Raw genomic sequence first — 17469 nt, forward strand, 5'->3', positions numbered from 1 at the left:
CTCATCAGGGCAGGAAGAACCACCATCATTGTATGCTGTGAGAAAAGGTCTACTGAGCTCCAGTAAAAAGGTGAAAAGCTCCCTGTCCTGTCTCTGTCTGAATTATTCTCCGCTGTGCCATCCCTAGGTCAACATTCCCAGAAACCAGCCCTAGTTGGGGAGGGGGGCGAGAAGACAACCCACTTGCACTGTGCATCCCCCACCTAACTCTTGGGGACCTCCAGCAGTGCGCTGCCATACCAAAGCCAAACAGTCCAACTGGCGTCACAAATTCTTTATTTTCTTTCTCCCTTTTTAAATATTATTTTTACCCCATTACAAAAGCCTGTCTTTTGCGCCCGATACAACCACATCGCCGCTCGGACCCTCCACCATGACATCAGCGGTCTACTGGAGGCAGTACATTATCATGTCCAACCCCTTGCACAACTGACCGCTACTTGACCCTGGACTCCATTTAAGGCCGGGAACAGATATCCGGCTTTTCGCTGGTTTGACGGATGCGGCGCACGCCAGTACAGTGTATACAGTACACTGGCAGCACAACAAGCACCGGTCACATGCTTTCATGTGACCGGAGCATGTGACCCGGACGTTCGGCGCTGCCACTGTAATGTAAGCCTACTGTACTGGCGTGCGCCGCATCTGTCAAACCGGCAAAAAGCCGGATATGTGTACCCGGCCTAAGTCAACAGAGACCCGAATTTGCTGTAAAATGGTTGTTGTAAGGGCTAGGAGGCTGCAGAAGGAAACAAGATGGGGATAATTACCCTGCAAACAAAAAGTGGATATGGAATAATGTTTTAAAAAAAACAAATGACGCAAGGTCTTTTTTGTGTTTTATAATAACTGCAACTGTCAGCTTTACCTTGGCTAGTTATCAAAAATAGAAGGAATCACAAGTAATTTTTTTAAATTATTTAAATAATAATAATAATAATAAAAAAAAAATGGAGTGGGCTCCGCCTGATTTTCTATAACGAGCCAAGGTATTCCAGTGTCTGCCAGGTTTCCCTGCTGGCCAGAAGCAATAGGTATCACCGGATTGTGTGTGCGTGTGTGTTGGCCAGAAGCAGAAGATGCCGGTCGAAGATCGGAGGAGGACATGGGAACAACACACATGTCCAGGGTCTGGTAAGTATGATTCTCCTGAGAAAATGGGGTCTGCTTTTTTTTTTTGGGGGGGGAAGGGGTATACTTAACCCAAACCTGTCTTTCCCTTGAGAATAAATACAACCCCAAAAATAATCCCTAACGCATTTTTTGGGCCAAAAAACAATATAGAACAGTGTCTTATTTTGGAGGAAACACAGTATCTCTTAGTGTGGCATATACAAAAATAGTATCCTTTTGGCTCCTGCTCAGATGGACTTTGCCAGAGAAAAGTCGAGGAGGAATATTCTTCTGCCTTCTCCCAATTCTTAACAGCTTAAGGCCCCTTTCACACGTCAGTGATTCTGGTACGTTTGTGCTTTTTTTTAAACGTACCAGAATCACTGACATACGCAGACCCATTATAATGAATGGGTCTGCTCACACGTCAGTGATTTGTCACTGCACGTGTCTCCGTGCAGCGTACCCGCGTGTGCGTGATTGCTGCACGGAGACATGTCCATTTTTTTCTGGCATCACTGATGTCCCATGGACCACGCAGTGGTGTGGTCCGTGAAACACGTGCCAGAAAAAAACGTACTTTTAAAATAAAAAAACATTTTAACTCACCCGGCTTCAGGCGCGCTCTCTGCAGCCCGTTCTCCCTGCTCCTTCTGTGCCGGCTGATTACTGTCGCGCATATTCATTATGCGCGACACAGCCGACCCGGAAGCAGCTGCTGCGGGGGTCACCGCCGGCCGGATGCGCGTCGCGGGAGCGATCAGCACCATGGACAGCGGGAGCGGGCGCAGGTGAGTGAATCTCTAAGTGCAATCACGGGCCACGGAGAACGGAGCCCGGATTGCACTTAGACAACCCACGTGTGCCGTGATTTTCGGCACACGCAGGGACATATGCGTGTTTTACACGCCAGTGAAAAACGTCACTGTTTTTCACTGACGTGTGAAACGGGCCTAATTGACGGGTCGTTCAATAAATACAAATATAATTTCATCAACATAACCTATTTAACCTTGCATTAAACATTTATCTTCAAGACAGTCGTTTAGAGGAATAAAAAGGAGAACTAGATTACAAAAAAAACAGGAACACACACCACTCTGGGGAATGATCCCATTACAACAAAATCAAACTTTATTAATATAGGAGTATATATGGACTTGGATTTCATAAAAAAAAAATTGTTATTGACAAAATGTTCAATAGAAACATTGAAAAAACATTATTTTCCTTCCCATTTGTAAGAATATCAGTGGACATCCATCCGTGTTGTGTAAGATTATTTGTTGGACCAAAAAGCTGCTTTGCCATTAACAGGCGTTTTCTTACAGCGGGGTGTTTTTAAGTATGCAGCGATAGCAGGAAGGGCCTGGAACAAGAAAGAAAAACAAGGTAAAATTTAAGTCACTAAAGATCAGAATTAATCTGCAGAGCTAAAAACTTATTTTTGAAGAAGCTGCAACAAGTGCAGGACTTTATGTTACAGCCCCATTCATGCAGCTGCTTGGGGAAAAAAAACTAATAATGTAGGTCATGGTGCAACAACTACATTTTAGAATTCTCATCTTATGGCTACAACTGTATTATGCAGTCCACGTTTGATCCACAATGCCAGGAACAACTGCAAGTCTCCTGAACCAAACAGTCTCAAATGGCAAAATATGAGTCTGTTAGTTTAGATCAGAAAACTAATGGTTGGTTCAGGCATTGGGTTTGTACTCGAAACATAAATGTGTACATGAATAGCCTTAAACGTAAGAACCTTTGCTTGTTTCAATTGACAACCTTCCTTGTAAAGCACTGTGTCTGCAGGCAAATCCTTTCTTTGGCTGAGCTCACATGCTATGGCTGGACTGAATGTGGTTCGGCCATCTCTTGCTGTTCCATACACGATGAATGAAGCAGTGGGGAACATGCTCAACTTACACTCTACTCAGATGGGGCACAGCAAAGTGCCATTCACAATGACGCACCCTAATCTTCAAGAGGGGATCCCAAGCAATCAGCAAGATCTCAAAATAATTTCTATAGGTGATTATATTTATGGGCAGCAAAGAATAAATGAAGTCATCCAAACACGCAGATATCGACAGGTTCAGCCGACAGTCTAATATGTATGGGGCCCCCGATAGATGTCAAAAACAGCAGTATCCGGCATCATCATATCCGATATCAGACAGCCCATACTTATTGTTCTTTAACCCCTTAACGACCCATGACGTACTGGGTACGTCATGGATCGTGTGCCGGTAAGCCCCGCCCCCTGCCGCCGGCAGGCGGCGGCGATCCGCGCACATATCAGCGGTTATCAACAGCTGACATGTATGCCTGCTAGCCACGGGTGGAATCGCTTCCACCCGCGGCCATAAACCCCTTACATTTCGCTGCCAAAATCTTGGCAGCGATATGTATATGGGCGCCGCCATGACAGTCACTTACCCTGCCCCCACCGGAAGTCACGTGACATGATCACGTGACGTTCGGCGGTTGCCATGGTAGCACAGGGTCATGGGATGACGCCTGTAGCTAACATGACTCACTTCCTTTCAATGCCGGAATACAGCCGGCATTGAAACTGAAGCAGCAAATCTGCAGTTCTCAGCTCTGTAGCTGAGATCTGCAGATAGTGCAGAGCGATCTGATTGCTGATCGCTATAGCCCCCTAGGGGGACTAGTAAAATAAATAAAAAAAAAAAAAAAGTAAAAAAAAAAAAAAAAGTTTTAAAAAATTAAAAAAAAAACCCTAAAAAGTTCAAATCACCCCCCTTTCACCCCATTGAAAACTAAAGGATTAAAAAAATAAAAAATACACACATTTGGTATCGCCACGTTCAGAAATGCCCGATCAAAATATAAAATCAATGAATCTGATCAGTAAACGGCGTAGCGGCAAAAAAATTCCAAACGCCAAAATTACGTTTTTTGGTCGCCGCAAATTTTGCGCAAAATGCAATAACAGGCGATCAAAACGTAGCATCTGCGCAAAAATGATACCGTTAAAAACGTCAGGTCGAGACGCAAAAAATAAGCCATCACTGAGCCTCAGATCCTGAAAAAAGAGAATTTTGTTTACTTACCGTAAATTCTTTTTCTTATAGTTCCGTCACGGGAGACCCAAACCATGGGTGTATGCTACTGCCCCCGGAGGACACACAAAGTTACTACACTCAAAAACGTGTAGCTCCTCCCTCCTAGCATATACACCCCCTGCTAGCCAGATCTAGCCAGTTTAGTGCAAAAGCTGAAGGAGGACATCCACCCACAAGAAGAGACAGAGTAAAATCCGGAGGAACCGGAACCTCAGTCTACAACAATAACAGCCGGTGAAGACACACGGAACAAGAAACCTGCCAATAGGCAATAGGGAGGGTGCTGGGTCTCCCATGACGGAACTATAAGAAAAAGAAAGAATTTACGGTAAGTAAACAAAATTCTCTTTTTCTTTATCGTTCCTTATGGGAGACCCAAACCATGGGACATTCAAAAGCAGTCCATGGGTGGGAATAAACAGACAATTGAGAAGCAGGCAAACCTAACTTCACAAATGGGCGACAGACGCTAGAAAAATGCGTCTGCCGAGCCCACGTCTGCCAGAGCATGAGCATGCCTTGGGTAGTGCTTCGAAAAAGTATGCAGACTAATTCGAGCTGCAGACTGACAGACCTACTGAGCCGTAACCTGGTGCCTGAAGCCCAAGAAAAAAAAAAAAAAGGCGCCGACAGGTCTGACCAAATGTGCTCTGATCCCCGGTGGGGAAGGCACTTGAGTACACTTGTAAGTCTCAGAAATGGCTGACCTAAGCCAACGATCAGGGTCGGCTTAGATGCCGAGAGACCGCTACGCTGACGAACAGTCAGCACCAGAGAGGTGCACCGCCTAATAACGGCGGTGCGAGACACGTAGATCCGGAGCGCCCGCACCAGATCTCGGATATGCAACGCTTCCTCAAGCGATGAACAGGAGCCGGACAAAAGGAAGGCAGGAAAATTGCCCCGGATAAGGTGGAAGCAGTAACCGCCTTAGGGAAAAAGTCCGGAGTTGGATGAAGACCACCTTGTCTTGATGCAAAAGACTAAAAAAAGGGGGTGACTCCGAGGGAGCGCAGCCAGAACTCTCTGGCGGGAAATTATAGCCACTAGAAAGACTACTTTCTGTGAAAGACACAACAAAGAAACCTCCCGAAGACGGCGCAAAGGGGGGTTTCCGGGAACCGTGAGGACCGGATTAAGGTCCGAGGTCTCCATAGGCCGCCGGAAGGCGGAATGATGTGAGATGCGCCCTTAAAAGGAGCGCACCGGAGCCAGCCGGACGATACGCCGCTGGCACATACTGACAGAGCAGAGACCTGTCCCTTAATGAGGGATAGTCCTAGCTGTAGACCGGACTGTGGAAGGGACAGGAGGGTCGGCAAGGCCAAAAAAGGTCAAAGGACACTTTGGAGCTCGAGTCAAAGTGGAGATGACTTCAGGAAGGATATCAGAAGTCGCTAAGATCCAGGACTCAAGAGCTACGCCGTCAATCTGAGAATCCAGAATTCTGACGGGGAAAAAACGGACCTCTTGAGAAAAGGTCTGAACGGTCCGGAAGATGCGAAGGCAACCCAACGGACAGAAGGAGCAGGTCAGAGTACGAGGCCTGCTTAGGTCAGTCTGGAAGAATGACCAGACGGCCCCCTTTACCGATCTTGCGCAGGACTCTGGACAAGAGGTAGAGGGTGAAATTCGTAAAGAGACAAAGCTGGGATCAAACATGAACCAGTGTGTCTACCGCACAACCTGAGGATTGTGGACCACGGTAGGACAGCTGAAATAGCCTGCCCCGTAGTTTTCACATCTAGGATGTGGACTGCGGATACGGTGGACTAGGAGTCCCTTGTCCACTGAAGGATGTTGAGCCGCCATGATTTAAGCAAAAATCTCAGAACCGTTCCCAGACGGGAACCGGTACAATTACTCCATTGGCCTGCCAGAAATGCCACGGCCTGTGAGAAGGCGGCGGCCTTGGAGCAGGGAGGAGATGACAGAGAAAATCTGTTTGGCGGGTGGACCGAAGTCCATCTTGTAGCCAAGGGAGATATAATCTCGCCCCCACTGAACGGAGACGTGTTAGAACCCTACGTCGCCACGTGGAGAGAGCCTGCCACCGACCAAGGAGGTTGTTGGCGTGGCTAAATAGCTCGGAGGAAGCTGACTCAGTGACAGCATCTCCTGCGGCCTTCTGAAGACGCAGCTTCGAGCTATTTGGTTCTATGAACCTAGGCTGAGCTAGAGGACGACCAGATGGAGGAACGGAAACCACCGAAACCTCAACTGATTCCTGTCCTGGACAGGTTCCCTGATTTAGGTTTGTGGCAAGGAAGAATACTCCCCGCCAAGAGCTTCCTTAATTTCACTCAGTTGGTTCCAAGGAAACTGGTCCCACCAAGGGGGAGCCCAGCAGGGAACCTCCATAGAGGCATCTGCCTTCCAAATCCGAAGCCACAGGAGCTTGCGGATAGTGAGGAAGGTAGCCCAGATCACCGCCGTGCGGCGTGCAGCATGGCAGATCTGGTATAGGATGAAAGAACTGAGTCTGGAAGTTCAGCAACCGTTGTGGCATAGAGTCCCTGTGAGAGAATGCATCTCCTCCAGAGAAGCAGAGAAGGTACAAAAAAACCGCACTGCTGTAAGCTGAGGAGAACGAAGCTCCTGCCGTCCCCATACCGAACTTGGCCCAAAGGACAACCGGGCGGACCGCAGAACCGTAAGTGAGGAGCCATCAGCCACTGACATAACGGCCCGGGCTGAGCCACCTAAGGTGAATGAGCCCACTACTTGACCACCATTGGTGGACAGGGGAAATCCAGTCCTCAGAATCACGCTTCATGGGAAGCGACTGTCAGAGCGGACCCTGGGCTTGGTCACAGGGGCCTGAAAACTGGAGAGGTTAAGGAACACACGTTGTGTTCACCTAGATAAGGTAACACCGGCGGATTGAGGTCCAGTACAAAATTAATGTACCGTAGGATCCATATAGAGGTGCCGTCAGCCACTGATACAACTATCCGGGCTGAAGTCCAGACACCGGAGTGGCTACCCTTGGCGAATGAGTACACTCCTAGACCACCTCAGATGGGAGGGGGAGACAGGCAGCAGAACTCCGCTGTGGGGTCTGCAGTATAGGCTGTGGACTTGGACGCGGCGGGTTGAAAACTGGAGTGGTAAAGAACACACTCCTCGTCATGTTAAAGGCATACTGATGCATTTTTGCCAGCGGGGAACACTTCCCTGATCAGGCGGATGGAGGTCCAGTACAAGATAAAGGACGAAATCCAATCATTCGCATCTGCGTCACCTACGGACGGATCAATGTACTTCAAGTAGCGTCCGAGCCCGTGGTAGAGACATCCTCCTCGTCCAGCGAGTCAGCTCGTAATCGGAGCTGCGGGACGGGGAGGACAGGGGACCCTGCGTCTCCCTGTCAGGAGGACGGGGTCCCAGAAGGAGAGTCCCTTGTGAGCTTTGCTGAGCGAAGCAGAAAAACGCCCTGAGAAGGGGGCTGCATGCTCAGCAGATGCCGGGACAGCCGACCCCTGGAATAGGATTCCTACGGGGGTCAGCCACCGAAACCGGAGCAGCTGGAGGGACCATGAATGAGCTCCCATGTTATGAGCTCGGTAAGGCCGTACGAGACTACCTGCAGTGGATAATAAAAAACAGCCTGCAGTCTCGCTCTGTGACATGCTGCAGAGGTGGGGGGCTTTGTCTAGAATGCTAGAATACCCAAGACAGAGGTTCAGCCTGGGGAGAATCCCGGCTGAGGCATCTTGCCACTATCCACCACATAAGAACCGTTACAGTGTGTCGGTTCAGGCAATATGAGGTTACATGCAGAACATGTAGTGTACAGTGGAGCTTTGCTGCTAGAGTGAGACATGCTGCTGAGGAGGAGATTCTATGATAAAGAATTAACTCCTTCAGAATGCCCTGAGAGTGAATAAAAGTGCACAACCAGAGGTTGTGACTTATCAGGCCACTATATGAGTGCCCTCCGGATTCCATGGCCTGGGCCCCCAGCCAGATATTCACTCCCTCTGCACTGCAGAGCAGCCAGCGCCGACCAGAGTACTGAGACGCTGAGAAAATGGCGCCAGAGTGAGGGGGGGGGCGGGGGTTAACCCAGGAGCGGGAATCGGAGGGCGAAGGAGATGTACAGGGGAGGGAATCATCTCCTCAAAAAGGAGCGTCCTCCCCTGTGCAGAGCGGCCGGCGGGCGGCTCTGCAGTGTCCCCCTGCATGACTGACATGCAGGGGAACGAAAACGAAACTAGGCCGCGGCTGAAGCCGGGGCCTAGAGTTATACATGCGGCCGAGAATCAGGCATCATCGGCGCGGTTCCCAGTAAAAAACCGTGGAACCGGCCGGAAACACAGTAAAAGCAGCATTATCAAGCATCACTGTCCCCCACAATAAAAAGTGCCCCACATTGCAGAAGGACCCTCTGAATAACGTCTCTATACTTAGCTTTGAGACGCAGGGCCCAGTCCCTGGTGGGGTGGGGGTCCAGTGCTCCTTCCAGCAGGGTCCTGCACAAGGGCTGCGGATGGAGGCCGGTCTCCTGCAAGGCAGTGAGAACCGTGTTGGCTCCAACTTCAAGCCAGAGTCACTAAGGGATGGTGAAGGAGCGCGGCATGAAGGGCTCCTGCCCTGAAGTCAACCTTAACAGCACCGCCGCCAGGGGGGTGAGAAGGGACATGCCGGGAGTCCAGTGGACCCGCTTTTCTTCCAAATCTTTAGAAAAAATGAAAAATCAAAAGAGAATGCATGTGTGTGTGTGATCCTCCTGACACGAAGCAAGAAACTGGCTAGATCTGGCTAGCAGGGGGTGTATATGCTAGGAGGGAGGAGCTATACGTTTTTGAGTGTAGTAACTTTGTGTGTCCTCCGGGGGCAGTAGCATACACCCATGGTTTGGGTCTCCCATAAGGAACGATAAAGAAAATGAGAACGCTACGGGTTTTGGAAAATGGCGCAAAACGTGCGCCACGTTTTTTGGACAAGCTTGTGAATTTTTTTAACCCCTTAGATACAAGTAAACCTATACATGTTTGGTGTCTACAAACTCACACCGACCTGAGGCATCACCTAGATACCTCAGTTTTACCATATAGTGAACACAGTGAATAAAATATCCCAAAAACTATTGTACAATCACACTTTTTTTGCAATTTTTCCGCACTTGGAATTTTTTTGCCGTTTTCCAGTACACTATATGGTAAAACTTATGGTTTCATTTAAAAGTACAACTCGTCCCACAAAAAACAAGCCCTCATATGGCAAGATTGATGGAAAAATAAAAAAGTTACGGCTCTCGGAAGAAGGGGAGCAAAAAACAAAAGTGCAAAAACGGAAAGTGCCCGGGGGCTGAAGGGGTTAAGAGATAAGCCACTGCCAGCATTGTCTAGCAGTGGCTCTCAGAGAACACAAGAGTGCTCAGCAGTGGAAGTGCTCCGTTGTATCGAGGTATGGAGAGCAAGAGGTGAAGGGCAAATGATTGTTGAACCACCATTCATCCGACAGCTAACTAATGTTTATGGGGGACTTTATGAGAACACACTATTTTGACTAGTTGTTAAGTTAAAGGGGTTGTCCACTACTTGGACAACCCCTTCTGAATTAAATTTTGAATTAAACTTTACAAAACTATTATCTTCACTATACAGTGGAGAAAGTAAAAAATAAAAAAGGACGTTTATTCAGCTATACAGCCACTACTCCTTGATGTGAACAGTTTAACATGCTAAAACTTGTATAGAAGTTAAAGAGGATCTTTTACAACTTTTAACACTAGAAGTCCCAGGAATTTTGAGCTCCATAGGATTCCAATGGTAGAAATGTTAAATGACCCCTCTCTGGGACTTCTAGTGTTAACACACATGTACGTCAAAGGTTGTGTCCCTGTCTTTGATGTGGACTCGCATGCCAAGCCTGCAACTTTGCATGCTATGCTCCACCTGCGGCTGTTAACCTGGTAAATCCCGCTGTCAATCTCTGACAGTGGCATTTAACATGCACACAGGAAAATGTCATTCCACATGTCCATCGGGGCGATAATAACGTGGTCAATGGGTGGCAATTAGTTGCCATGAAAGCCAGGGGTCTGCTGAAGACCCCTGTGCCTGTCATTACGATACTCCTGTGAAAGCCAGCCTTTAGTTGGCGTTCATAGGGGATCACGATTTTAGTACAAGTATGAGACGACTGCAGGTTTAAGTGCCCTAAGAGAACTATTAAATAGAGTAAAAAAAAAAAAAAAAAAAAAAAAAAAAGTTTTTAAAACTATGAAATAAAAAACAAAAGTTCAAATCTTACCCTTGTACACCATTAAAAAAAATACATATACTTGGTAATGCTGCTTTCATAAAAGTCCAATCAAAAATTAATACAATAAACAATGTAGCAAGAAAAAAAAAAATTTATAGACAGAATTTAATTTTTTTGGCCACTGCGACATTGCATTAAGAGGTGATCAACACATTCCGTCTACCCCCAAAATGGTATCAGTAAAACCTTCAGATCGGGGGCCAAAAATAAGCTCCCACAGAGCACTATATCCTGAAAGTTAAAAAAAAGTGTTATGGGTCTCGGAAAACGGCAACACTGGCCAGATGAACCCTGTTGATCGGTGGTGTGCTCCGCTCCTCCCATCTATTTCCTGCTCCAGGGAAACATGGGTAAGAGGTGACGTGGGTTCATCTGGCCAGCGCTTGCGCAGAACGGTGGAGGCAGAGGGAAAGCGCGGGCACGAGATTATGGGCGGGTACTTGCTGATGACAATCACAGCGCCGCCCATAATCTCACGCCTGCGCAATCACATCACCAGCGGTCACACTGTGCACAGTACCGCGAGAGTGGCACGGCGCATGCACGACACCTCAGGAGCACTGGGCGGCGGCCTCAGTATGGAAATGAGCGATGAGGGACGGCGTAAAGTGGCAGGAGTGCGACTAACGGACGCAAGAGAGCCCGCCCCCATGTACAGAAAAAAATATTTGCATACAAAAAGTAAGACTTTATAAACTATTTATTTAGTTCTCAAAGGGAGCAGAATAGAAACCGGAACCTTGCTAGAATGCAGCCCAGGAGCTGCAGAGGGGGAATCTTTTAAGTTTAGTGCAAAATTTCTGCTGACAGGTTCCCTTTAAACAATGACCTTCGGCTCCCTCCATGACACACTGGTCAAACTGCCTGACATCAACAGGAGTTGCAGTGATAGGCTGGAAACACATCTATGCGAGTAAAATCGGTCCGACTGGGCTGAAAAATACTCGGCTGATTTTAGTTCACGTTAGGTGCGAGTGCAACGCAAGTGCGATGCTTTTTGCTCGCGTGTGTGTCGCGTTTGCGATGCTAGTTTCATGCAACATCTTAATTATATAAAAGCTATTACACATGTCATTTAATTTACCTTTGGGAATGTGATGTCACATTCATCTGTTGAATATTTAATGAGCGAAGTTACTGCCACACTCGCAAATGTGAACGCTGGTGCTCGTGTGTGATCCTGCTTGTAATCCCCTTCCATAGGAAATCATTGGGAGAAATGGTGAGAGAAACTCGCAAAAAAGCAGCATGCTGCGATTTTTTTCTCAGTCCGATTTGGACTGAGAAAAAAAATCGCAGATGAGACCTGAATCATTCACTAACATGTGTCCGATTCCAATGCGAGTTTTTCTCGCATTGCTCTACTGCGAGAAACTCGCAAGTGAGAAGCAGCCCATAAAGGTGAAAATACCAAAAGGGCAAGTCTAAGACCAGGTGCAGGGACTTTAAATTAAAAGCACCACCACAGCGGTGTAAAAAAATAAACAAAAAACAAAAACAAAAAACACTGGAGTGGTGTTTTAACAAAATATATTTAGAATACATCCAATAAAAAACAGAAGCAATAATATTTAGAATAGTAATACTCAAACATTTCTTCTCACATTGAATCCACAGCTCCAGTGAATACTTATATGACTTCATGGTAACAAACAATCCCTGGAAATTTGATTCTGCAGTCATGCTGTTTGTTGTCTCTTACTTCTTGCAATCTACCACTAAGGCTACTTTCACACATCCGGTTTTTGCTCTGCGGCACAATACGGCGCTCTGCAGAAAAACCGCAAGCGGTTTTTTTGCCGCCGGTTGCGTTTTTTTTTGCATAGACTTACATTAGTGCCGTATTGTGCCGCATGGGCTTGCGTTCGGTCCGGTTTTTGCCGCATGCAGCAGATTTAGCCGATGCAACGGCCGGATGGAACGTTGCCTGCAACGTTTTTTGCTCCGGCAAAAAAACCGCATCGCGCCGCATCCGGCCGCTGCGGCACATTTTTCAATGCATGCCTATGGACGCCGGATGCTGCGCGATGCGGAAAAAAACGCATCCGGCCGCCGCATGCGGTTTCTTCCACTGCGCATGCTCAGTAGCGTGCCGCAACCAGAAAAAAACGGACCAGTCGCAAGTAAAAACTTATGCAAAGGATGCGGTGTTTTCACCGCATCCGTTGCATAGGTTTCACAGCTGGATTGAGCCGTACGGCTCAAACCGGATGTGTGAAAGTAGCCTAAGGCCTCTTTCACACGTTCGTGAAAAACCACGAAAGTTTTTCACGGACATGTCAGAGGTGCGTTTTGCCCTCCGTGAGCAGTGTTTATGGGCTACGTGTGTTCTCCGTGTGTTATCCGAGATAACACACGGAGAACGGGAACTTTCTACTCACCTGTCCCTGGCGTCGCTGTCCGTGGTGCTGATCTTCGGTCTCCGGTCCTGCTGACTCCCCGCTGCTGCTGCTTCCGGCCGCAGTGAAGTGAATATTCAATGAGCATAATGAGCGGCGTTCGGCAGCAAGTGAGAGCAGCGGCAGAGACTGCAGGGCTGGAGAATGTGAGTAAAGTTTTGGGGTTTTTTCCTCACAGATACATGTCTTTTCTCCGGTGCGTGTCACACGGAACACATCCGTGTGGTCCATTTGCATTACGTGTGACACTCGTGATGCCGGAGAGAAAACGGACATGTTGCCGTGAGAAACACATGGACACACGTAAGTACGGAACGGACACACGTTCCGTGCGAAAATACTTACGCATGTCCAAAACCATAGGAATACATAGGTCTACGTGTGTACGTGTCTCCGGTACGTGAGAAAACTGCCAAACACGTACCGGAGGCACGTACGTGTGAAAGAGGCCTAAAGTAGTAAGTATGGGACAGATGAATGGTTACATTACTACAAAAAAAAAGACTACACAAGTTGTCTGTTACCTTGGAAATACATAGGCCTTCAATGAGTTTTATTTATAGCAGAATTGACTGTTTTTCAGACTATCTACAAAGATATTTCATGAGATGCATTTTAACATTAACACATAAAATTTATCTTTGCCAAAAGGTATTTCAGGTTTGTTAGCTTCGTAGAAAAGAAAAAAAAAAAAAAAAAGTATAGCACACATCTACCTCAAATCTTGTAAGGAAATCCTGCAAGTTGCTAAAATTTTTCAAACAGGTAGGAGCCAATATTTTATGCTGATCCAGGGCATCATATATCAGAATATCTGCAAGAGTAATCTGGGGATTGAAGACAAATACATTAATATAGGCATGTTAGCATCTAAAGTATATAAAAATAATACACTCTAATGAAATTACCTGGTTCCCAACAAACCAGTGTTTGTCCCCCAAAAATCGAGAATATCTTGCCAATACAGTTGGTAACTTTTCAAGGTATGGTCCCTTCAGCTCTTCCTAAAAATGTAATGTGAAATGATTGTTTTTAAAATCTTTTTGCTGCACAGGAAAACATTTATATCTGGAAAAATAAAAAAACAGAAGTGTGTACACATTAGAGTCTAAGGAGTAACATATTTCTTTGTAGAAACGACATGCCTGACATGCCAGTGTAAGGAGACTTACATTGGCATGTTACTCTCCACAAGGAGAAATGATCCCTATTAGACCCCAGTCAGAAGACTGTCAGAGCCAAATCAGATCTCATGCTTTGCACTGATGAGGGGCAACAGCCCAAAACAAGTGTCTGTAAATTGAGATTATGGTTTGGCTTTTATCCTACGTTACATGGCAAGGCTTGTTAACAAGTCGGTATTGATATTTAAGATTGCTACTTCAAATAGGTGGCACTAGAGTGCAAGTCCTCTTTCTCTTTGAAGAGGTCATTTGCATTTTTATATATTAGCATATATGCTGGACTGGTATTCATACTTGAGATCACATTATCCAAGCTCCTATAAAGAAGAGAGGAGAATGCATAGATGTAACTGAGGTGGGATGAAATAAATTGAACAACCAATTTGTCATACAGGGTTTGACTCATAACTCATAGGATCTCAGCTGTGTTAATTTGTGATCAAGCTGGCAGGAGTTAATTTCTACTGGCCTGCTGCTTACCTCTGGGATCACATGTTCTGGGAAAATCTATCACAGCTACTCCCCACCTTTTTAGATGGTGTAATCTGTCTTCCCATAACAACGATAGCTTTTTCTACATCGGTCCGTGTACTGTTGTATCCCAGTCCTCTGGTGGTTGTAATACTTTGCGCGTGGTGATGTGGAGTTCTCTAGTCGTCTTGTTGTTTCCTCCATGCTCTTATTTTCCTCCTTATCACTTGTTGTTTAATACCTCTGTGTGAGCGAATTCGTTTCCCCCGTTTGTCCATATCTGTGGGTTCTACCACCCCTGTGCTGGCCCATCCCTGGGGTGAGGGAGATGGGGTATTAAAACAGTGCTGTACAGGAGCAAGGCTAGGAAGGCGGCCCAGACATAGTCACCAATAGACATGTCTCTGGGATCAGGGACAGCTAGGTCCCCCCCTAGTCTGAGGGCCAGTTTAGAAGCCCCAATCCATGGTTAACCCACCACACCCCATGACACAAGCATTATATGTCCAAAAAAAAAAGGCAGTGTGACTTTGTAATCAACAATGTACAGTACATAGAAACATTATTTCACACTGAAGACTCCTCTCCATGAAAGACAAACCATGCCAATTTAGGTTTTACTTACAAATTTAGGATTATAAGAAATTAAAGCAATCTGCATCCGAAAATCCATGGCTTCATTTTCAAACAGTGATATAAAGGTCTTTTCATGTTCAGTATTACCACCTATAATGCACGAAAATAGTGTAAGCAAAAATGTGGTTCAAGACTATGCCCCAAGCTTCAAGTTTAGATGGTGTGGGCAGTGGGCTAGAAGCTGACCTTCACCCGATACCAGCCATCTTAGCAGATAGAAAATTTGATAACCAAACTCTTGCAAGCAATTTGTGTTCTTCAGACGGTTAATCCAGCATACGCTATAAGGCTATGTCCACACAGGGCATCTTTTACTGTGTTTCTGAGGTCACAAAGATGCACCTAAATGCATGCAGCAAAGTCTATGAGACTTCTATTTTGCTGTCCACACTGTGCATTTTTTTTGGCTGCGTTTTTGAAGATGCAGCATGTCAATTCTTTTTGCATTTTTCTAGCGTTTGAGCCCTTCCAGTCAATAGATTTGATTTAAAAAAACGCATTGGGTAAAACGCGGTAAAAACACGATAAAACTGCGATGCACTGTAAATCCTTTGGCTTTAGTAGAAGGCTATGTTCACACCATGCATGTTAAGATGCAGCGGTTTTGGCACAAAAAGAAAACAAACGCCGCTACCGGGGCAAAAACGCATAAAAAAATGCATGCGATTTTACCGCATTTTGCCCAATGCATTTTTTAACTCAAATCTATTGACTGAAAGGGCTCAAAAACGCTGGAAAAAAGCGCAAAAAGAATTGACATGCTGCATTTTGGCTGTATCTTGAAAAATGCAGCAGCCAAGATGCAGAAAAAAGATGCAGTGTAGACAGCAAAATAAAAATCTCAGACTTTGCTGGGGGAAGGAAATGGATGTATTTAGGTGCATCTTTGTGACATCAAAAACGCAGCAAAAGATGCCCTGTGTGAACATAGTCAATTTGGCCCCGATTCATCAAAAATGATTTACCAGTAATTTGGAGTATAACTCTTTGAGTAGTTGAACATTTTTGAGCAACCTGAGGCTGTGCAAAATCATTTCAGCTTTTGTCAGTTCGCACCAGTTCGGCCCAGCTCATTTTGCCAAAATGGCCAGAGCTGAAGTGGAACGTCCCAACTTGTTTGATTTATGGCAGTGGCTTCGCTCGACTGAAGAGAATTTGTAGCAAGGCACATGGAAGCATACTACATTTTTCATTAACACAGGCTTAAACAATGCCAGTCTTGATTAATTGAGCCCTTAATGTCTTTATCAAGTTTAAACTTAAAAAGCATTCAATATTTGGTCAGCATTTTAGATCAATATTTGTAAGCCAAAATCAGTAGTGGAAGAATCAGATGATAAGAAGAATAGAAAAATGTGCAGAACTCCTGCATTTTTCACCCACTCCTGGTTTAGGCTTACAAATAATGAATGTGTCAATGTGGCTAAAGGAAATCTGTCACCAGGCTTTTGCTATGTAATTTAAGAGCAGTGTAATGTAGAAGAAGAGTCCCTAATTACAGGGATGTGTCACTTATTGGTCTGTGTTTTCTGGTTTTAATACAATCAATGTTTTATCAGCCAGAAACTATCATTGCAGCACAACTTGACCCAGCAATGATTAGCAGCTGTCACTATACAATTTACACAGAATTTTGTAGTGTAGGCGGCGTTATACACAGATCTAACATCTGAGTTATGCTAGATCTGCAGCAGAGAAAACTGTAGGCTATGTGCGCGTGCTGGAGTATTTGGTTGCAGAAATTTCTGTACCAAATCTACATATCCTGGTAGAAAAATGCACCAAAAACACACAAACATACACGCACAAATTATGCTCACCTTCCGTTCCATCGCTGGTCTCCTGGGACTTGCTGTTCTCCGGTACGGGCTGTGTATCGGGTTACCGTAACAACGAAAGAGGAACTTCTGCTGCCAGAACGCTGACGTCAAAGGCAGGAGACACTTGTCTCTGATTGGCCAGCGCGCTGCCTTTGAGTAGCGGTGACAGGAAGTTCCTGCTTCGTCGCTATGGTTGCCGATTCACAGCCTGGAGTGGAGCGGAGAACTACAGGACCAAGGAGGCCGGCGATGGAACTGAAGGTACACATATTATTCTCACCTTACCTTCTGTTCCATCACGGGCCTCCTGGGTCTTGTAGTTCGCCGCGAGGCCGTCACGATGTACCGGCGGACTACAAGAACCTTGAGGCCGGCGGTGGAACGGAAGGTAAGGTGAGCATAATACTGTATGAGTACGCGCGTGTGTTTGTGCGTACTTGTGTGTGTTTGTGTGGACTGCAAGTGCGGGTCAGAGCGCGGTGGA

At 46.2% G+C, this 17469-nt stretch overlaps 1 protein-coding gene across 1 annotated transcript in view; it reads right to left on the bottom strand.

The window, feature by feature from the left end:
• Positions 1–2212: 2212 nt before the first annotated feature.
• Positions 2213–17469, bottom strand: part of LOC142289791 (glutathione S-transferase Mu 4-like) — a 33228-nt gene continuing 17971 nt past the window's right edge. Inside the window, exons 5-8 of the mRNA XM_075333720.1 lie at positions 15155–15255; positions 13783–13878; positions 13591–13701; positions 2213–2482 (exon numbers count right to left, since the gene is read on the bottom strand). Of these exons, the coding sequence (XP_075189835.1) occupies positions 2393–2482; positions 13591–13701; positions 13783–13878; positions 15155–15255 (398 nt within the window). The 3' untranslated portion in view covers positions 2213–2392. The remainder of the gene's footprint in view (positions 2483–13590; positions 13702–13782; positions 13879–15154; positions 15256–17469) is intronic.

Source organism: Anomaloglossus baeobatrachus, chromosome 2 (assembly GCF_048569485.1).
Source record: "Anomaloglossus baeobatrachus isolate aAnoBae1 chromosome 2, aAnoBae1.hap1, whole genome shotgun sequence".
NCBI lineage: Eukaryota > Metazoa > Chordata > Amphibia > Anura > Aromobatidae > Anomaloglossus > Anomaloglossus baeobatrachus.